General features: G+C 50.8%; 1 protein-coding gene across 2 annotated transcripts in view; it reads right to left on the bottom strand.

Moving 5' to 3' along the window:
* Positions 1 to 23,217, bottom strand: part of PDPK1 (3-phosphoinositide dependent protein kinase 1) — an 80,680-nt gene that overhangs the window by 24,570 nt on the left and 32,893 nt on the right. For both annotated transcript variants that reach the window (XM_032327581.1, XM_032327582.1), the window contains exons 2-6: positions 18,806 to 19,072; positions 15,585 to 15,627; positions 15,193 to 15,330; positions 10,819 to 10,963; positions 9,723 to 9,820 (exon numbers count right to left, since the gene is read on the bottom strand). In XM_032327581.1, coding sequence (XP_032183472.1) covers positions 9,723 to 9,820; positions 10,819 to 10,963; positions 15,193 to 15,330; positions 15,585 to 15,627; positions 18,806 to 19,072 — 691 coding nt within the window. The remainder of the gene's footprint in view (positions 1 to 9,722; positions 9,821 to 10,818; positions 10,964 to 15,192; positions 15,331 to 15,584; positions 15,628 to 18,805; positions 19,073 to 23,217) is intronic.

A 23,217-nucleotide genomic window follows, 5' to 3' on the forward strand; every position in this document is an offset into this window, starting at 1 on the left:
ACCTGAGCCATCCCAGCACATTGGGTGTCCTCTGACATAGGGGGCAGTAAAGCTATTCTGCCTTTCCCTGTCACCGACAGACACAGGACCGGGGTTTCCATGGGACAGCTGCCCACTGTGTGAGCGTGTCTGAAATGCTGTGTCACCTCCGACACCCGCCAGGAGACGCCCCCCATCACTTGCCGTGACGTGCCATGCATGGTCTCCCACCCCAGCCCCATGTGAACAGCACATGCATGGAACAGCTGCGGGCAAGGCTTCAGCCCTGCTCGGGCAGGACCCCGGAGGAGACTACCTTTCCCAGCAGCAGGGTCCGGCTCGGCTCTGTCTCCTGTCCAGCACCCCGAGGTAGACGGGAGACCGAACCGCAGATTAACATCGTTTTGCTCCAGGCAAACAAGCCCCGTGACTGAGCCTGACCCTCTAACAGATCAAATGGTCTTTCTTCTCAGTATCTTTAATAATCCCTGCTAGAAAGTAATTGTCCCTGAGGACACATTTTCCTGAACTGACCTGAGAAGTAAAACATCACAGCAACACACCTACCAGTGAACAGCCTCCAGCCCTCCAGGCCACGGCTGAAGCCAGGGACAGAGGAGGCAGCAACCAGCCCCACGCAGGGCCCTGCCAGGTGGGCTTACTGACAAGTGTCCGAGCTTCTCTACTCAGGGTTCTCAGCGGGGGACAAAGAGGCCCCCGGGGGACATCTGGCCATGCGGGGAGACATTTCCTGCTGCCACAGCAGGGGCGTGAGGCAGCTCAGGTCACCTCATGGACAGACCCCATAGGGCTACAGACAGCAGGAGCACCCCAGCGCCACACGTCCCCAGGCCCTGGGTGGCCTCCGTGCAGCCTCCCTGGGACAGGGCTCTCCCACCCTCTGGAGGCAGAGCCGCTAACAGAACAGGTGGAGCCAGCCCCGTTCTGGGACGTTCTGGAGGACGGGGAGCTGGGGAAGGAGAAGAGCCGAACATCCCTTCATCGTCCCTGCTCGGCTGCGTGTGTGCTGAGGCAGGGGAAGCAACCTTCTCCTCCTGCAATGACTGGAGACTCTGAACTGGGCACCTCAGCCTGGTCCTGACAGAGAAATGACTTGAGGTTACAGCTACCTGGGACAAACACAATAGACCCGTGTTTGGTCAGTCTGCAAAATTCTTGACCGTATATGGCTATAAATAACACAACATCTGAATTAAAATGCAAACAGAAACCAGGGCGCCCAGCCACAGCAATGCGGCACACGGCGTCTGGGCTGAGAGAGGCCGCGCATCCCCACTCATCACCCCCCCGGGGCGGCCTTGAAGCGTGGGGGCTCGCCGAGGGGGAGAGTCCCTGACTGCCGTCCGAGGCCTCTGAGGCAGATACCCAGGAGAAGACACAGACGGAGCCAGTGTGCTCCCTCTTCCCCACGTGTCCCCAGACGTGGTCTCTGTCTTCGTCAGAGCTCCAAGGGGCCATCCTGGGTACTGGGGCCCTGGGGTCCGCAGGAGCCCCCAGGGGAAGGGAGGGGAGAGCCACAGGCGCTACCCTTCCTGCCTTACACCACGCCACACCCCTCTCCCACCACGATGCCCACACCTGCCCCAAGAGCGAGAGGCTCACAGTCCCCCTGTGGGGATCCAGCCCTGTTGCCTCCTCGGCCCTGCTCTCCTCAACTCTCCCCGCAGCCAATCACTCTCCTGCGCAGGCCGCGGCTGCATCTGCATCCTGCCAGGACCCTGAGTGACACTGCCAGGAACACTGAGGTGACTGAGAAGAGGGAAAAAGAACCTGAGAGCCAAACCAAATGAAACCATTCAATGATGCAACGAATCAAAGAACTGCAAATGAAAACATGATGGCCTTCAAATCAGCAAAGATAAAAAAAAGGAAATACACACCATCGGCAAGGATGTGAGAGGACACACACACCCAGTGCTACTGGTGGGAATGGGAGGGTGTCATTTTCAGGTGAGCAATTTTACAAAAAAGCACCAAAATCCACAGAGAACAAACTTGCCCTGTGAGCCAGCAGCTCAACTCCTGGCACCCCATCCTCACGGACAGATCCAGCACAGGCAGGAGACCGACATGGACCCTGGGAGCCCCACTCGGTAATTCACGGCCTCCGCTGGGTGTCCATTCGGCACGGGAGGCATGTGCTGCTTCCGCAATCTGTTTTTTTTTTTTTTTTAAGATTTTATTTATTTACCTGAGAGAGAATAAGAGCGCGCGAGAGCACAGAAGGTAAGGGAGAAGCAAACTTCCTGCTGATCAAGGAGCCCCACACGGAGCTTGATTCCAGAATCCTGGACCACCACCTGAGCTGAGGGCAAACGCCCAACTAACTGAGCCACCCAGGCACCCGAGATTCGTTTTTTTAATGCTATTATTAAAAAGTTCTAAAACTGTATTTTTGTATGGACAGATTTATGCATAATTAAATAAGTAATTCATAAGTAAATAAATAATTCAATAATTTTGCCTTTAAATAGCTACACGATACACCAAATATAGTCTAGAAGACATACACCGCTCCCGCCCCAGCCCGTGACTGGGCTTTAAACAGTGAATCAGGATGTTATTAGGGCTGTGTGGTTGCTGCAGGCTCTCTGGGCCTGGCATGGCTTGTCTCCCATGACACCTGTGGCTTCCTCTCCCCCAGGAGCCCATGCACACCTTCGTAGAGGTGGGACTCCAAGTCCCCAGGAAGGTATGAAGCCCACCCCCCAGGACAGGAGCTCTCTTGTTAGTCATGAGATGAAAGACTCCTCTGGCGTGTGGAAGAGAACAGGAATACCCTCAGAGTGATGTTCTAGAGGCATAAAATAAAACATGTAGGATGAGACAAAGGACGAAAATACCAAAATATTAAAGCAGTGACCGTGAGATGTAACAATATGTGATTTTCTTTATCGATGTAACAACGAGATCTGGCAGGTCTAACAGAATTCTGAAGCCGGAATGGGCACATGTAACAGATCAAGAAAGTGACAGCCGAAGGGACGCGTAGGGGGCGCAGTTGGCAGACTATGCTCTAGCTCCTGGTTTCAGCTCAGGTCATGATCTTGGGGTCGTGGGATGAGCTCAGCGGGGAAGCCGCTGGAGACTCTCTCTCCCTCCGTTCCTCCCCCAACTTGTGGGCGCTCTTTCTGGAATAAATAAGTCAATCTTAAAACAAACCAACGAACAGAAACCCGCGACAACTCTAAAGGAACAGAGGGGACGCGTGTGACTGCCCTGGATGAGCGCAGGCACTTGCTGCCCGCCTTCATGCCTTCACAGTCAAAGAAACGTTTCATTTCACGGAAAGTTTGAGGAAAATATACAACTTTTCCCTCTCAGCTTCACGGACAGCCAACTTTTTTGCATGACAACCAGGGTGAGAGCCGCAGAGAGACAACCTAGTTCCTCCCCCCAGGCTCAGAGATGAACCGAAGGCCAAACTGCTCTACCAGTTAGAAAACCAGGCCTACAACCCACCACCGGCCGAAACGCAGCCGTTTGCATGCCACTGACCCACTGGAAACAGGCCACAGGGTGAGGGTAAGGAAGAGGGTCTCGGGCTGGGCTGCTGTGTGCACCCTGAAAGTGATTCAAAGAAACTGACCAGCATCCTGGGCTGTGGAGCACTCTGGCCACCACCCCGGACTCAGAAGTGCCAGTGACGAAGGAGAGACCTCAAGCAATGTTCCTGCGGTCAGAGAACACCTACACTCTCTTCAAAGCTGGCGGCGCAGGCTGCTGGTCTCTTACCCGTATGCCCACAAGTGAAGCGCAGCAAACATGCTCCGCAAACGGGCCGCGCTCTTCACCAAGGATGAGCGAACTGAGCATGGCGACGCGTGAGAAGGAGTCTGCACCGCCACCAAGTGGCGTTTATCCCGGGAGCACAAGAGTGGTTCAACATATAAAAATCGATCAATATACTATGTGACATCAGCATAAAGGGAAAAAAAACCCCACACGATCATCTCAACAGACTCAGAAAAATGTTCTAACGAACATCTAACACTCTTTCATGACAAAAATACATCACAGAGTAAAAACAGAAAAACCTCCTCAGCCTGATCAGGGTGTCCAGGAAAACCCCACAGCGAGAGTCCCACTCGATGATGAGAGATGGAAGCCTCTTCCCTCAGATCAGGAACATGACAAGGACACCTGCATGGGCCCCGCCTGCTCCACATGGTCCTGGAGCTCCAACCACGGCAGGGAGGCAAGAAGAGTTAACAGGCATCCAGAGCAGAAAGGAAGAAAATGAAACTGTCTTGAATCACAGATGACTTGCTCTTACATACACAAAGTTTTGAGGAATTCATTAAAAAATGATCATAACTAAGAACGAAGTCCTGCCAGGCTACAGGACACAAGATCAGGACCCCAAAATCAAGTGTATTTCTGTATACTTGCAGTGAATAATCAAAAATGAAATTCAGAAAACAATTCCACTTACAAGAGCCTCAAAAATAAAATATTTAAGAATTTCCTAAAAACAGTGCAGAGCTTGAAGGCTGAAAACTATGAGAGATTTTTGAAAGAAATGACAAGATGAATAAAAAGACCCCCTATGCCGAGGGACCAGAGGACTTAGTACTGCTGTGATGGTGACAGCCCCAGACAGCTCCCCCACATTCCCACCCCCATTGCGGGCCTTCGCTCAGCACAGGGCTTCCAGGCCCAGCAACACTGCAGGGAGTACCAGAATGCCACTCCATCTAAAAACAATGTTCCCGGGTGAGGACCGACCAGGTTCTATTTACCCATTTGCATGATCACCTAAAGGACACGAGTTGTCTCCATGTTCTGGCTATCAGACAAAAGCTGTTCTCAACAGTCCTATACACCTTTTCTCCATAAACATGTTCTCTGCTCTCTTGAGTATGCGCCAGGGAGTACAAATGCTGAGTTACACGCTAACTATGGCTAACTGCCACCTGACTTTCCATAGGGACTGCACCATCTCACGTTCCCACCTGCAGGACACCAGGCTTGGGCTTCTCCACACCCATGCTAAGGTTTGTCATCACTGTTGGTCACTGTGATCACAGCCGTTCAAAAAGCAGTGGCTCAGTGTGCTTTTGATCTGCATTTCCCCAATTACCTTGAACATCTTTTCATGCATTTACTGGCATTTGTTTGTCTTCTTTGAAGAAACATCTATTCAAACCCTGTGCCCACTTTAAAATTTTTATTTCGTTTTATTTAAGTTATGAAATTTCATAAGTCCCTTAAGATATACAATTTGGCAATATTTTTTTCACTTTCTCAATGGTAACACAGCACAAGTTTCCCAACTGGGCGCAGCTATTTCTCTTCTGTCGCTCATGCCTCAGATGGCGTATCTAAGAACCACTCCCGGGGCGCCTGGGTGGCTCAGTGGGTTAAGCCGCTGCCTTCGGCTCGGGTCATGATCTCAGGGTCCTGGGATCGAGTCCCGCATCGGGTTCTCTGCTCCGCGGGGAGCCTGCTTCCTCCTCTCTCTCTCTCTGCCTACTTGTGATCTCTCTGTGTCAAATGAATAAATAAAATCTTTAAAAAAAAAAAAAAAAAAAAAAAAAGAACCACTCCCCACCGACCCTGAGGTCATGGAGATTTACACCTACGCTTCCTTTCAAAAGTTTCAGTTTCTGCATTCTATATTCACATTTCTGCTCTACCCATGTTTAACTTCAGAGTTAGCTTCTGTGCATATGGTGTGAGGAAGGGGTAAGTCATGTTTTTGAAGAACTGGTCAACGCTGAAGGATGACAGCGAACCAGTTCAAGGTTGTCGCAAATGGCAAATAAAGGGGAAAGGAAAGCAAGCACTTATCCTGTTTTGTCTCTGTAGTTAATACCACCATAGCTAACCAAACAGTTACTATGGGGAAGTTGTTCTTTAAAGAATTCCAGCCCATGAATGAAAGAATTAGACTGTGATCATTCTGTATTCTCTAGAGAATTAATGGATCTAGGCCATTATGGTTAAAAAGGGCTGCTGACATCACAGGGAGATGACAAGGTGTTATGAGTGTCCTAATGGAGAACACACCCCAGCCTCTGGTGTGGGAGGACAGAATCTGGTGATCTCAAGGGGCCAGATCCAACTTCCCATTTCCAGCACACAGAGGAGACAGGAGCATTGTTACAGGACTCCGCAGAGGTGCAATCAGGAAACTCTGTAAGACAAATGACCTGCTTTCTTCAACAGACTACAAGGGAAAAAATAAAGAATGAAAAAGAAATTTAAGCAACAAATTAACTAGGCCCACTGTGGAGCTTTATTTAAATCCTGATTCAAGCAGACAACCACCAAAAAATCCTGATGTAGAATTATGACACCTGGAAATTTAACACAGTATCCTGGGATATAAAACAAATACTGTAGTTTCTCATTATGAAAATAGTTTGCTGTTGCAGTTTATATATATATATATATATATATGTATATATATATATATATATATATATATATATATTTGACAGAGAGAAACATAGTGAGAGAGGGAACACAAACAGGGGGGGAGAGGGAGAAGCAGGCTTCCCACCCAGCAAGAAGCCCAATGCGGGACTTGATCTCAGAACCCCAGGATCATGTTTAAGTGGGTTAAATGATCATGATCAGTGGGTTAAGGCAGAGGCTTAACCCACTGAGCCGCCCAGCCACCCCTGCAGTTATACTTTTTAAAAGAAACTTTATAGGAGCACCTGGGCGGCTCAGTGGGTTAAACCTCTGCCTTCAGCTCAGGTCATGGTCTCAGGGTCCTGTGATTGAGCCCCACACTGGGCTCTCTGCTCAGCAGGGAGCCTGCTTTCCCCTCTTTCTCTGTCTGCCGCTCTGCGTACTTGTGATCTCTGCCAAATAAATAAAATCTTTAAAAAAAAAAAAGAAACTTTATACTTTAGTGATAAATACTAAAATATTTAGTGGGAGAACTAATCGATGGTGGAAATCAGGTCAAAAGCATGGTCTGAATTTTACAAAAAGCAACTACTCTCATGTATCACAGCTATGACTAAATAAACACCAATACTGAGAAGACCAGAGTAAACCATTTCTCAATATAAAGAGCTGTACCTGGGGGTCTAAGTATAAGAACCTGACTCTGTCCTCCAACATGTGAACTTGGCTTTGGGGTGGGTGGAGATGTCCTGCTCATGCCACACTGGGGGCAAGGCAGAGGCGCTTGGCCAGGGTCCAGAGTCTATAGCACAAGGCAGAGGTGGTCAATATTGGTCTGAGGGTCTGGAAGATGGCCATCCATGGAAAGTACATCTGGAGTGAGTGACAGAAGTGACTTCAGCTCCGCAGTCTCTCTCCCCACCCCTCACGGCCCCTCTCCCGTCACCAGCCAGCCCTCCCCTCCTGCTTAGTGAATGGAACTTCCACATCTGGCTGCATACCAAAAAGGCCTACACGGCTCAAGACACATGTTTCTAGACACAAACTCTAACTCTGAACCTCTGTGGCATCCTAAGCTCCGCAAACGTCTTACAAAGAGGGCAAAGACCAGGGCCACGGCCACGGACAAGGGGCTTACTGGCTTACTCTGCGTGATTAAGCTGTCCCCACTCGGACAGGTCTGGGACCCTTGTTAGGGTAGGTTAGAAGTCAAAGTCCTCTGTGCCAGGAAGTCTTCCACGGTCCCACATACCCTCTTCCACAGCTGGCTGCTGCTTCCTATCTCTGCCTCTCACAGCCACAGGGCCACGCGACTCCACAGGAAGCAGTGAGAGACACAGGCACAACCTGTGTCTGTCTGGGAAGACAGACAACCTGCCTCTTGCAGGAGGATGCAACAAGCTCATGTGCACAGCACAGCTAAGGAGCCTGGGCCATGTTCCCACTGACACCTGCTTTCTGCAAGCTTAAGATGTCTCAGGAATCCATCTCTGCACGAAAGGTAAAAGCTAATGCAAGAATAAATTCTAAGATTCTGAACTACTTCAAACAGAAAGTGACAGCAAGTCAGTATAATGAATCCTTCGTGTAATTATACATGTTCTTCCCTCTTTCTCTAAGGAGGAAAAAAAAAGCCAACTCCTCCATATATATGAGCTCTCCCTGGTTTACAGTGTAAGCACTTTCACACTTCTCCTTCTAGAAAAAAAAAAATGCAGGTATATTTCACTATTTCACCCAGGCATTTACATTCTTCCATTTTCTAAACAACTACAAGGCAGCAGGACTAGCTTGTGCCAAGTATCAGATTCTAAAGAGAATGCGAAGGGCGGGGGGAATGGCCAGAGCAGACCCGTGAGGGGCTGGCTTCTGAGGCTGACTGGGGGGGCCCACAGGAAGTCACAGACAACATGACAAGAACAGGACCACGGCATTTCCTATTCAGTTCGCCCGGGTCACGGGCAACACTTACGGCTACCGGTTACACCATACCCACAGAAACTCGGCTGCCGGCCATCTCAATGTGACTCTGCAGTAGGAACGAGTCCAATCGATCAAGGTTTCAGGGCATCTCACGAGTGCCCACAGAACACTTGTGAGGAAAGGGAGCCGCAAAAGGTGGGCAAGTGGCACCAGGATTGAAATTTGTTGAGAAATAAGCATGTCTTCCTTGACTGCAAGTTTTGTTTTGGCCCCCAATGGGTGGTGTCCTAGGAGTCCCAGAGAAGTGCCCAAATCCCAGACGCCGTCTTGGCGACTCAGTGAGTGTCTGCACAACAGGAAGGCCCCAACTGGGTCCCCACACCACACTGCGAGTGAAAACATGGGGCTGTGAGAGCAACCGGGAAGCAAAGATAAGGCACCCTGCGGAGAACTCAGAGGCCCAGCCAGGTGCAGCCGGAGGAGGGGACCCCAGACACCAGCCTGCCAGCCGCCCTGGGAGCGTACACTCCCCGAAGAGGCCTCCGTTCAACCTGAGGCAGAGCAGGCCTGCCCGGCTGAGCTAGAGGGCTCTCCCGCTGGCGCATGGGGCTCACGGCTCCCCTCTTCCGCAGGAGGGCAGCTCGAGCAAGCTGGGTGCTTCCACCGGAAAGCCCAGTCCTTCTCACGGGTCCCCACAGGACCTGGCAGAGGCAAGCACATTGCCCAGCCCTTCAGGCCAGACTCAGAGTAACTCTGTTGGGGACACTTGTCCTGACTCAAGGTTCATTTTCAAGGTCTCTTATTAATTTCAAGGTCCTGGCTGACTAGCCAGGACACCCCAAGGCACTCTTGTGGTCCACTTTACAGTTAGTCACTCCTCAGGCGATAGAGCGGTCATGATGCATAAACCAACACCAGAAATTACCCTAAGGGAACAGTGATAGGAGGGTTTGTAATTATAAACATGCACCTGAGGAGGTTAGACATCAGCCCCCATGTGTTCTGTGACTTCACAGAACCTTGCTCTGACCACTGTGCTGGATCAACTACACAGAGGAGACGGGGAGACAGTGGGGGCCGACGGCAGGCACCGGGATACTGGGCAGTGCTCTCTCCCCATTACAACCGACAGTCCCAACGCAGAGGGCTGGGAGCGGACTCCACTGACCCCACACTCCCACGGCAGAACACCAGGAACGCATGTGGCACCTGGCATCCCTCCACCCAGCAGACCAGGCGCCCACTGCCCAGGCCTTCAGGCAGAGCCACCACGGAAGCCAGGGCCTGCCCCATGAAGGCTTAAGTGTGTATAACAGCAGGGGTGTGGCAAGCACGTCATGGACAGTGAATACAATGCCATTCGACGCATTTCTGAGAAGGTGTTTTCGATCTGGAACACTGAGCTGGGACGTGCTGGGAAGAGGGCATTCACACACCTTGTTTACTCTCCGGGGATAGCACTTTTGCTGTTCCAAAATCCGTGATCTGGATGTGCATATCCTCATTCAACAAAATGTTTTCTGGCTTCAGGTCCCTGTGAAAGCAGATTTGGTCCATCTGAGATGAAATATTTCAATAGCAATGTTATCACAAACACTAAATTTGCTGAAAACAAATGAGCTGATTAAATACTTCTAATCTTTACGGACTAACAACCAAGAATGAGAGTCTACAAAGTTCACACTGAGTAAATACCAGTTGCATCTAATGGGTATGTTCCCAACACGTCACTTCAGAAATGCATCTGTCATTTTCTTTCTTTTTCTTTTTTTTTATAAACATATAATGTATTTTTATCTCCAGGGGTACAGGTCTGTGAATTGCCGCATCTGTCATTTTCAATACACTTTTTGGTAAAACTGTATTCCAGAATTTTTAACCCATAAAAGGCAGATCTTGGGAACCTATTGTGGTCAGGTAATCATTTTACAGTATATATAAATCAGCCACCACGTTGTTCACCTTTGACTTACACAGTGTAAGTGTTCACCGTTTCTTGATAAAACCAGAAAACAGGATTAAAATATTAAATTTTGTGGGGTGCCTGGGTGGCTCAGTGGGTTAAAGCCTCTGTCTTCAGCTCAGATCGTGATCCCAGGGTCCTGGGATTGAGTCCCGCATCAGGCTCCCTGTTCAGCGGGGAGTCTGCTTCCCCCCATCCTCTGTCTACTTGTCAGTCTGTCAAATAAATAAATATTTTTAAAAGTCTTAAAATGTTAAATTTTGTTATATGTATTTCGCCACAAAAACCATCTATAACAGGAACAAGAGAGCTCATACGAACACTTTCGATTTGACAAAATCAGAGAGTCACGGAGACGGAGATCAGAAATGAGCACACACACGAGCTCCAAGGTGGGACGGACAGCACCAGTTGGGACGGCCAAGGGTGCCACCGGCCGCCAGCGTCACCCGGCTCTGGGAGGCCCCGTGAGTCTCAGCACCGGGTGACGTCAGCTTCTCCTCAGTTCCTACCAGGAGGCCTCCCATCCCTCCAGGCACCCCCACAGAGCTGAGCCAGAGGCCTGGTACCTGTGAATGATGCCCTTGCCATGCAAGTACTCCAGAGCTGACACCATCTCGGCCGTGTAAAACCGGGTGCATGTCTCATCGAATGAGCCAATTTTGCGAATGTATTTAAGTAGTTCTCCATTTTTGGCATAACTAAGACCAAAGTCTAAATGTTGCATCGTTAAGGAAGAGTACAAAAGTCATTTTTTTAAACTAACCTTACAGCCCCATAGGAATATTTTTAATTAATGAAAACTGAAGGTACCCGTGTCCCGAGACAGCAGTCCCGCTTCAAGTCAGGCCCTGTTGTGATCACACCCACAGCTGCTGGGGCTGACAGGACGCCCTGGCCCCAGCCCCAGGCCCAGGCCCCAGGCCCCAGGCCCCGGCCCCAGCCCCAGGCCCAGGCCCCAGCATGGGTTTCTCCCTGAGAACACAATGACACACACTCCACGGCCCCACTGCTCCTTCTGGACCCCACCCTCTCCAGAAGGTGACGGGCTCAGGAAAGCGAAGCCACTGGAGCGGAGTGGCCAGAGCCTGTGGCACACGTGCCTCTTGGCAGGCTTCAGCAAGGAGAAGGGGGGCCCCACGCTAATTCAGCCTCCAAACCTGCACCACGGTGGGCTCAGAGCATTTACTGAGCACCAACCACATTCACAGTGTGCTAAGAGTTCACTCACGTAAAGGTTTCTCAAATGCAAGCTCCTGTCCAAGTACGAAGTAACAAGTCTTGTAAGAGAACTGCCATTTTATTATCTTCTCGATTTTATCAACAGGAGAAACAGAGACCGTTTTTCCCATTCACACTGTGGTGTGATCTGCTTCCATTCTCCCTTCCCAGAAGGATTATAGGCTGGAACAGTAACACAGCCCATACACCAGCTTCCTCTTAGAAGCTCCGAACATGTGCACCTATAAACGGAACCGTGCAGGCTGACTTCACAGCTCCCTAGCTGCCAGGGCCACAGCGACAGGAGTCCTCACTGCCCTAGCTAGTGGCTCTGAGGCAGGAAGGGGTGGCCCACACTCGAGGTCTTCACCAGGGCACTGTGGGCTCCCATCGAGGACAGTCTGATGCTGCAGGGCCATGAGGACAAGCCCAGGATGAAAGGGACCAGCGAGCAAAACTGCCTAAACCTGTCCCTGATTCAGCCCCAACCATGACCACCCACACCCTTCCAACTAGGACAATAGGAACCTGAAGGAGGGAATGCAAAGGGTCCCAGCCAGACCCCTTCACAGCTCACCCTGTTGGCTCCTCTCCAGGAAAGGCTGGTGTCCACGGCCCCCTCAGCAGTGGGCCCACCTGGACTGGCCACTAGCCTGAACACTCAGGAGTGCCAAGGAGCCTGCAGCAGACCCGAGAGGCTCGCCTCCATGCAGGGACAGCGCCTCTCTGAGCTTCACGTGGTTTGCCCCTTTCTGACCACTTCTGGAGTTCCTGCTTCCTGGGTGAAGGACACTTCTAGTTCTTCACTCAGCTTGAGGCTAAGGCAACCAAAGGTTCTGAACATAACAACTGTTGAGGGTCCTGGCTCCAAGCCCACATTGTCTCCAACCACACACCTGCCTCATCCCCAGAAGTATTCTCTCGCACCGCCTGGGTCCGCCTCATAGCCCAGAAAATTTTTCCCTCCCTTGGCACAGCCAGTGGCCCAGGACAGCAAGGAGGAAGCTGCTCTCTCCCAGGAAGTGGGTGAATTCCCGGAAGGATGTCACAGACAAGGCCTGTGACAGAGCCCGGTAAGCTAAACGCCTGTGCTTGGCAAAGGGACCTGGCCCAGAGAGGTTAAGCAACTGACTCAGGGTCATGAAGCCAGGAGGGACAGAACTGGAGCCCAGCCTCCTAAGGTTTAAAGCACTATTCCTGTCCCCGAGCCGCAAGAGGAGACACACGATGATATGCAGTCAGTCCAGACAGCCTCACAGGTGAGAGAGACACTGAGCAGCCTCGAAGAAGACTCTTCAGTGTCCTCGGGGGGCCATAAGCAGCGACGGCAGAGTGGTGGGGACACGGCTGATGCTGGAGCCAGGCAGAAGCACACTTCTCTAACCCTGAACATACCAGGCAGGACCCTCTGCCCTACATGCCCGTGGCTATGACACCCCTTGACTGCTCCCCCATGAGGGCGGAACCACTGGGCAAAACGCACCACAGGTGCTGCCAGGACCTCCTCAGCTCTCTCTCCTGAAACTCCCTTCCCACCCTGAAACAACCTGTAGGGGGGCCATTCCACAGGGGAGACCCAGGGCCCAGGGGCTTGGCCACTCCACAGCCCCCGGCTGGCCGCCAAGCACCCCACACTGGAAACCGACCAGCCCTGCGCCCCCCAGGTCTGTCCTCTCCACTCATGGGCAACGCCCTGCCCCCTATGTGCCGGTCCCTGTGTCAGGGTGACTCGGGGTCAGGCCTCAGAACTTTTCCCTGCTGAGTGCCCGCCCTCCGGTGGCCGGCCGGCCAGCCTGCTGATGCCCCCTGCCCCCAGCCCTCAGTTCGCACGCTGCCCTGACTCCTGACCCAGCAGCAGTCAGCACCCACAGATGCATCAAACGCCAACCCCACACACACCCCCAGCCTGGTCTCACCCTCAGTCTCTTCTGGCTCGCTCCCAGCATCCCCGGGCACCCCAGCCTGAGGCCCCACACCCAGGAGCCAGGCTGACTGCACTGCCCCTTGCCCAGCTCCCTCACAGGAGCCTTCAGGGTGGCACCAGCCACGATCACAGCAAATGGCTGCTCTGCTCTAGCCCTCGGGGCTCCCAGCGCACTTAGAAAAAAATCCGTAATTCTTATCAGGCGTCTAGGGGAGGAGAAGCTGGCCCCTGACCAGCCTTGTCACTCCACTGGCACGCCAGCTTCTAGCCCTCGCTCTACCCAGGTCTCTGGCCGAAGTCCATGTCCCTGCAGACCACCAAGCTACAAGAACAGCACTCTCCTTCACCCTCTTACCTGCCCTCACTGCCCTGGCTCCCTCAAGTCTACTGCACAGGCACTGACAGTCTGGGTGTGTCTAACTGCTCCTGGGTACGCAGACTCCATGAGGGCCAAGCCTTCTTCACCTTTTCACCAGCATACCCCCATTGCCGGGCACTCAGCAAGTACTTCTCAGTCAGCGAAAGGACAAATTCAGCCGACAGCTGAAGGAGCCAGAAAATGGTGCTGGGGCCGGGGCGGGAGGGGGAACGGGAAGAAGCAAAGTTCTAAACGAGAAGAATCTGTGTAGAAAGAGACAGGGGAAAGCCTGGGGAAGGGGGGCAAGCCAAGCCCTTACGGGGACTGGCTCTGTAGGAGTAGGGCACAAGCTGAGGACACGTGAGGGCAAGAGGGACAGAATTAAGAGGTCGAGGCCTGAACAAGCCCTGAGGCAATTCCACATGACAGCTGACCTCTCGGTCCAGCAGAAACCAGAAGAGCATCTACTGGAACTGGGGACAGAGTCACGAGGGCACAGAGGGGCTGGGCAAGTCCTGGTTAGGAAAAATGACAGGAAAGGGTTGTGAAACGAGGAGAAACTGGATAGCTAGGCCATGCAATGGGCAGGCCCTGGGATGAGTGAGACAACAAAGTATGGTCTACCCTGGAGACCAGAGTACCCTGTCTGCCCTGCTCCCTAAGCAAAGACAAAAGAGGGGGAAAAAACACTACTCCAGGGGTTAGGGGAGAAATCAGGGAGCAGAAGAGGCCCTCAGAAGAAGCAATCAGTGGTGTGTGACAGCCTTGCTGGAGAGCCAGAGGCACTGGGTGACCAGAGCCATGCACAGGCAGAGAGCAAACTGGGGTGGGAGCCACGGGGAGGACGGAGGGCAGGAAAGAGGGAGGGAGGCTGGATGGTCTGGGAAGGAGAGCGTTCTGGGTACTGTGGGAAAGACTCTGGACTCCTATGGGTGGCTCCCTGGACTTCTCACTTGGGGGCGACGCCTGATAAAGCTGTCCCTTCAAACAGACCCCATACCCCTGGGCCAAAGAGAGCAGAGAAGGGCCCTGAGCACCCAAGATCCTTTTCCCTCCCTCACTGCCCTGCTTTGAGCGGAGGACCTGACATCTGATGGATATCCCAAGGACACCAGTTAGAGGAAGAGGGAATGCCTCTGAATAAATGTCTAGCAGTCACAGGGTTAAAAATCCTAACAATCCTTTAGATTGTTTATGAACAAAAAAACCTCAGAAAGGTTTGTGATGTTTTCTTTTGAAGTAACATTCTACTTCAGTGAACACCAGCAATCCCAGGGGCTCCCAAAGCAAAGTGACGTGAATTCATCCGCATTGAGAATATGCCACCCTGTCCTTTCCGGGAAAGAAACGACTTGTGAACATACACAGAGGGGCCATGACTCCAAAACCATACGGGGTCACTGGTGTGACTTCAGAAGCCTCTGACTGTTCAAAGGATACATAGCTTTTCATCATCCTGAAATGTGAAGTAAAGTTTAACAAAGAACGGGTGATCCAGGCGTGACATCACGTCTCTCTCTCTGGTTACATACGGGACCTTGTTCTCTTTGATAATGTGACGTTTCTCTAGAATTTTAACTTAAAGTAAGAGAGAAGCAAGTTACTACGATTGATAATGGTTTAAGAAAATATACTAAAAACTCATCAAAGTAACTGAAACAAATCAAAGTTTTTCACAAAACCTACCCATCCGGTTTGTGCTCTCTAAGACCACCAGCATCCCACCCCTGAAATCAGCACAGAGCCTCCAGGTGCTGGGAGGCCGGGATGCCGCGCGCTGGCACACGCCCTCACCTGCACCCCGGACGCACAGCCCCGGGGTCAGTACTTACTAGCATATTCCCTTGAGGTTGCCAGTTCTCGGGCCAGGACAACCTGGTTTGGGAAGAAAAGAGGGAAAAAGAAGAGAAAAAACACTCAGTATAACCTGGGCATCAACTCTCACAGGTTACCTTGAGGCTAACCACACAGGCTAACCTGCCCCCACCATTAAATTACATTTAAATATTAGAAATTATGTTAAAACACATTGGTCCTGTGCTAAAAATCTGGCTGGATGTTAACGATGAAGTTACTGTGTTCTAATAAACAGCAAATGCACAGATCAATCAGGGTCCTCAGAAGGCTTTCCGTCTCTGCTCCTGCTGAGTTCCCAGGGCGCAGTGACGTATGCATTCAGGAATATCCAGGACTAACGTCACCCCCACAAACAGAGACAGAAACAGCAAATAATAGCCCAGATGGGTCCTGGGAACGCCTTCAAAAAATAACTTTTAGAATATGTTCTCAGTGTATGTTCACTGTGATAAGCTTCCCTGAATTTGGGCTTTTACAAAGAACTGTGACCACACATTTCAGTGGGTGCTGCACTCGGGGACGGTAAACACTGTCCCAGCTGTCAAGGGCCCAGGAAACCAAGGCCCATGAGGCCCACGGAGAGTGCCCCCTGCACAGCGCGCCTCCCACCCAGGATGCAATCCCACACCTGGCAGGCTTTCTCGGCCGCACACCTAAGGCCTATAGTCACACTCCACCTTGCGAACAGAGAGCCAACAGGGCATAGCACAATGTGGAAAAGAGATTTCTACACAAGCAACCTTTGGCACAAGTGGGCACCAATTTCCACAGGCCTGATGAGGTCCGTTGGCCGGGAAGCTGGGGCACCCGATCCACCACAGCCAGCTGAGGCGGATGACGCCCCTCAAGACACCTGCAGGAAGGATGGTCCGAAGACCAGAGTGCAGATGGAAACCTGTCCGAATCCTGGGGTATCGCTGGGCCTCCCCTAAGGGAACACCTTCGGAGGCCGGACTCATCGAATTACAGAATTCTCCAACAGACTCACCAGAAGCTATCTGGGGAAAACACTGTGTGAAACGACCTGCAGTGATTAAGAAGAATGGGTTTGGATTGTATGTGCTCAAAGGGAAAGATCTCAGAGATCTTGCCAAAGGAATGCACCTGTGTGGGCTGTTCTCAAGCACTGGGGCATGTGTTTATGAAATGTTAAGTTTCTTCACAGGAGCATGTGCTAGCTACAAGGAAGGCGGAAAGAGGAAGAAAGAAGCATCAGAAAGCACTAGTACTTAATGGGATCTTCTCTGAAGTCGGCACTTAGGAAATCTCTCTTGTGTGAATTCAACATTTCACGTGCAGGTTTCCCTATGGGCACAGGGCAGGGAGTATCCCTCTTCCAGGGAACAAGGCATGACGCACCCCTCTGTCACTGTGGAGCCAACAGCAGAGCTCATCGGGACGTCAACATCATCCCCAGGGGGCCAGGCAGCAGCAGGCTGGGCCTCCACACTCTCCGGGGCCAGGCTTGGCCAAGTGCAGATCCTGCTCAGGCTGGGAACAGCCGCTTGTCCTCCCCCCTCCCCTAGAAATCTAATTTTAAGTGGTCTCTATTTCTGGAGCGATGAGGAAGACCTGAGGGTAGCACGTATCATCTCAGGCCCAGAGCATCGGGACTATACACAGCGCCAGGAAGGAGCCTGCAGCTCCCGGTGCTCCTCCAGGGCACCCGGCTTCGGAAGGCGCAGGGAGACAAGCATCACAGCTGGGCCCTTCCAACATCAGGACTGCATCATCCAGAATGGGCGGGGCCTACTTTTATCTGCTGTGCAGACCCACAGACAAGGGGGAGTTTCATAAATAAGTCCTCATTTGTGAGTCGAGGTAAATGTCCATGAAGCAGAACTGAGAGAGGGAGAACGCTGCTTCTTTCGCTGGACTCTTCAGTAACCGTGCAGAACAGCCAAGGTTCTTTTCAGAATAGTTTCTTCTTTCTGAGAAGATCTGTGAGTACCAGAACTACTGGGGACTATCCTCACAGTTGAAGACTATTATCACGTGGGCACAACTGTTTCATAATTTAAACAGAAACGGCCAATAAAAAAATCTAAATTTAAAATGTAAGGGGAGGCGCCTGTGTGGCTCAGTCAGTTAGGTGTCTGCCTTCTGCTCAGGTCATGATCCTAGGATCCTGGGATCGAGCCCTGCATCGGGCTCCCTGCTCCCTCTGCCCCTCCCCATTTGAGCGCACATGCTCAGGCTCACTCACTCTCAAATAAATAAACAGAATCTTAAATACATACATATATATATATATATATAAATACATACAACTATATATATATATTTGTTCCCCATGTGTGTATATATATACACACAGGGAACAAAAAGTTAACACTGATTAAAACCAAGTTGGGAACGTAGGTGAGCTATAAAACTTCATATTCTTCTTTATATTTTGTGACATTTCATGAATGTAAAAAGAGAAAAGCGAAACAGGTTTCGCATGAGGTTTCTCCCCGGAGGCCAGTCAAGAGGGCCCCGGCCATCTGCAGGGCGCGCTGGTACCCAGGCCGCCCCCCAAGCCTGCGCAAGCCCCCTGCCCCATCACAGCCACGTGGGGCTCCCACCTCTGCAAAGCGGCTGCTCTGAACCTTCACTTCTTTGCTTGAAAAGGAAAGGCACAAGACAGGCACAACTGGCTCAGGTAGCAAACAGAGGTGCTGACTGAAACGGAGACCGAGAACCTGGAGGCTCGCAGGTCTGGGGCTGTGCCTCCAGCAGGGGTAAAGGCTGTGCTGTTTTATGCATTGTTTTAAATAACAGAGAAATAGTAAAGGTCATTAAATGTTTCCCGAAAGGTCTGAAGAGACATTGATACTGACACTTTCAAACAAAGGGAGAGCAAAGCTTCCAAGACCGTGCTGACAGGATACAGGATGCAGGATGAAATCTGTCGATGACTGGTTAGGGTAAAAACATAACTGCATCAAACCCCAAACCAGACCAAGAACAGAAAGACCAACAGACAGATGCCTTTTACAGCTTTCGTCTTCAAAAATCATGGCTTAGGGATCTTACCCACGTGAATCACCTGGTGGTAAGCGGCCCCAAATCACCCTCGCAACCAGAGTAGAGACCCTTGACTGGGGAAGACCACCACCCAGGTCACGGGGTCCGCTAGCTCCAAGCCCTGAGGAAAGGCAGCCTTCCCAAGGAAAATATACTCATTGAGGAAACAGCAGCAGCAGGTACTCACTGTGGAAAAAGAGCCTTCACCAAGAATTTTCCCAAATTTGAAGTCTTCAGGCCGTTTCTTCCGAGGCTGTGGCGGTGGCTGGGCGGTGTGCTGCAGGGAGCTCGCACTTGGGCGGGGCGCAGCTGCGGTGCTGTCCATGGTAGGGCCCTGTCTGCTGCCGCCGCTCGGAATGCCAGGGGCCGTGCCGGACTCAGTCTGGGTCCTCACCATTGATGGGGACGGGCAAGCACATAACACCACGCTGGACTGAATAGGAACGGTGTCGTACTGGTAGACACAGGAAAAAGGGGTAAGATTCACAGTGGCTCACTTTTCCTACATGTATGAACTGAAGTGGTAACACTGTTGAAATATGAACACCAAGTACAGGGCAAGGCATCTGATGTTCTACCACAGGGTTCAGGCCACTGCTTTCCTGCAATCCCTTCCCTGCTCAAATCCCAGCCCCCACTCCCCGTCCCGTGTGCCCAGCAACCCCACCATCCAGATCCTATCCGCCCTCACTCTCCTCCATCAGCACCGAGTGACTCTCCCTCCAACCAGCCCCTGCCATGGCCAGTTGGGTCTTCCCATCACGGCCCAACCTCAGTGCCCCCAGCAGCCAGCCCCAGCCCCCAGAGGAAGCTGGCCTGAACTCTGACCACAGCATCCCCACCCGGAGCTCCTCGCCGACTCACCCACCCACACCTCATACAGGCTGGACACACGGAAGGTACTCAATTAGGGCTTGAACACACAGACTGGCTTAAAACTGCACAATGAAACAGAATTTTAACCTAGCAGCGCTAGAGCACGGAAGCAGAACTTCATGGGAAGAGGACTCCAGGACTGTCAGCTGTACATGAAAGCTACAGCTGAGGGTGCCTGGGTGGCTCTGCCAGTTCAGTGCCGTACTCTTGAGCTCAGCTCAGGTCAGGATCTCAGGGTCGTGAGTTTAAGCCTCATGTTGAGTCCTTACTGGGTGTGGGGCCTACTTCAAAAAGAAAGTTAGATTTGGTTAAATAAGCTTCTCAAAAAAGACAGCAGTGGAGTAACTGGTTAACACCTGGGAAACTACCTGTTCTAGAACCCAGTGGCTCAGTCCAACCAAAGGTACCTCCAGGCCAGGTAGAGTTTCCGGTTTTTAAATTATTTAAACAAATTCAAAATTTAGCAAATTTTTTTTTAAAGATTTTATTTATTTATTTGACAGAGAGAAAGTACAAGTATGCAGAGAGGAAGGCAGAGAGAGGGAGATGTAGGCTCCCTGCCGAGCAGAGAACCTGATGCGGGGCTCGATCCCAGGACACTGAGATCATGACCTGAGCCAAAGGCAGATGCTTTAACCCACTGAGCCACCAAGGCACCCCCAAAATTTAACAAATTTTAAAACTTATTCCATGGATCTCTACTAACTCCCCGACTGGCTTCTTTGCAGAAATTGTAAGCCGGTCCTAAAATTCACATGGGACACAGAACAAACAAGCTCAGAAATGAACAAAGCTGAACCAGCTTACCCACACGACCTTAGAAACAAAGCTACAGTAACCAGAACAGGGTGGTCACGCAGAGAGGAGTGGAGAAGAGTTTAGGAGAGGAGGCCTAGATGTCTACAATCTTCTTATATTTGAGAAGGGCACCATGACCCTTAGTGAGTAGGAACATTCTTTTCAACAAACGCATAGCCACACACAAAAAGAATGAAGTCAAATGCCTTTCCTGTATCATATACAAAACCTAGCTCAAGTTTACCAAAGATATACACGTAAAAACGAAAACTATAAAACTTTTAGAAGAAAATATATGAGTAAATCCTCCTGACCTTAGCAATACCTTCTTAGATATGAGACCAAAAGCACAAACAACAAAAAGAAAAAACAAAACAAAACAAAACCACGGATCAAAGGGACTTCACCAAAATTAAAAACTTCTGTGCTTCAAAATTACCATCAAGAAAGTGAAAAGATGGGCGCCTGGGTGGCTCAGTGGGTTAAGCCGCTGCCTTCGGCTCAGGTCATGATCCCAGGGTCCTGGGATCGAGTCCCGCATCGGGCTCTCTTCTCGGCAGGGAGCCTGCTTCCCCCTCTCTCTCTCTGCCTGCCTCTCTGCCTGCTTGTGATCTCTCTCTCTGTCAAATAAATAAATAAAAATATTAAAAAAAAAAAAAAAGAAAGTGAAAAGATGGGAGACGCCTGGGTGGCTCAGTGGGTTAAGCTTCTGCCTTTGGCTCAGGTCATGATCTCAGGGTCCTGGGATCGAGCCCCGCATCAGGCTCTCTGCTCAGCAGGGAGCCTGCTTCCTCCTCTCTCTCCACCTGCCTCTCTGCCTACTTGTGATCTCTGTCAAATAAATAAATAAAAATCTTTTTTTTTTTTTTTTTAAAAGAGAAAGTGAAAAGATGGGGCACCTGGGTGGCTCACTGGGTTAAGCCACGGCCTTTGGCTCAGGTCATGATCTCAAGGTCCTGAGATCCAGCCCCAGATCAGGCTCCCTGCTTAGAGGAGAGCCTGCTTCTTCCTCTCCCTCAGTCTGCTGCTCTGCCTACTTGTGCTCTCTTTCTATGTCAAATAAATAAATAAAATAATTTTAAAAATAGTAAAGTGAAAAGACAATCTACGGAAGAGAAGAAAGTATGTGCAAATCATGCATCTGCTAAGGGACTTGTATGCAGACAACATAGAGCTCTTACAACCCAATTAAAACACACACACACTCACTCACACACACTTAAAAACCAGGCAAGGGATCTAAATAAACATTTCTCTGAAAAGATAGACAAATGGCCAATAAGCACACGAAGAGATGCCCAACAGCACCGTCACTATGGAAACGCACATCAGAGCCGTGAGGAGATTCCTCCTGACACCCACGAGGGTGCCAGCATCACACAACAGACAGTAACAATTGCTGGTGAGGCTGCGGGGAAGTCGGGACCTCCAGGCACTGCTGCTGGGCGTGTGACCTGGCGCCGTGGTTTCGGCAGACAGTCTGGCAGTTCCTCAGGAGGCAACAGGCACCACGAAAGCAAGGAATTCCCAGCCTAGGTGTGCACCCGGAGACAGGCAAACCTATGTCCACAGGAAACTTGTACGAAAATGCTGACAGCAGCAGGACACCTAATGGCCAAAAGGTGAACACAACCCAGATGTCCACCAACAGATAAATGGATGAACAAACGCAGTCCAGCCATGAAAACTGAGTACTGTTCAGCTATGAAGAGGAAACACTGGTACATGCTAAGACTTAAATGAACGTGGGAGACACCATGCTCCATCAAAAGGGCCAGACACAACAGGCCACGCATTGTGGGATCCCATGCCCATGAGCTGTCCAGAGGAGGCAGACCCACAGACAGAAAGCAGATGGGTGGTCTGGTCATCAGGGGCTGGGGGCAGGACACAGGGTGGGGGACGGTCTGCTAATGGGTCTTGGGTTTCTTTGTAGGGTCTTGAAAATGCTCTGGAACTAGATCGTGATGATGGCTCTATGATGCTGTGAACACACTAAAACCAACTGAATTACTTATATAGGTGAACTGTACAGTCCACAAACTGCATCTCAATAAACTGCTAAAACAGCTGTATCACATATGACTGCATTCAGTTATATACAAGAGCTCATTCAAATTTATAAACCATCAAGACCTTTAGATGAAGAAATGGACAACAGAAAGGCACCAAAAAAACTCATGGCACCAAGAGATGAAAACGTGCAAGGTGGTGGCGCCTGGGTGGCTCAGTGGGTTAAAGCCTCTGCCTTCGGCTCAGGTCATGATCCCAGGGTTCTGGGATCGAGCCCCACATCGGGCTCTCTGCTCACCAGGGAGCCTGCTTTCTCTTCTCTCTCTGCCTGCCTGCCTCTCTGCCTACTTGTGATCTCTGTCTGTCAAATAAATAAATAAAATCTTTAAATAAAAAAAAAAAAAAAGAAAACGTGCAAGGTATCCAAAGACACCTTAAAGAGACCAGAGATGGCACTGGATGTTTGCGATTATGGGAGAGGATGGAGAACAGACAGATACATAGTAATGACAATTAAATATGTTCACCACACACAGAAACACCAAAAGCTGACAAAGCCACGATAATACAAGGCACCTCTCTACCTGCGGCTGGCACCACGAACCCATGATGCTGGTACCAGGTCTTCTGGAAAGCAACGTGGTAATGTGTGAACGCAACGACGGAACAGTTGCCAGTGAGACACAAAGAAATACTACAAAGGTGGGAGAAGAAAAGAGGAGAAATTTAGGTGGGCATTAAGAAAGGGTTAGACACAGGGGCGCCGAGGTGGCTCAATGGGTTATGCCTCTGCCTTCGGCTGAGGTCATGATCTCAGGGTTCTGGGACTGAGCCTCGCATTAGGCTCTCTGCTCAGCAGGGAGCCTGCTTCTCCCACCCCTCTCTCTGCCCGCACCTCTGCCTACTTGAGAT

This window comes from Mustela erminea, chromosome 20 (assembly GCF_009829155.1).
Source record: "Mustela erminea isolate mMusErm1 chromosome 20, mMusErm1.Pri, whole genome shotgun sequence".
In the NCBI taxonomy this organism is placed as follows: Eukaryota; Metazoa; Chordata; class Mammalia; order Carnivora; family Mustelidae; genus Mustela; species Mustela erminea.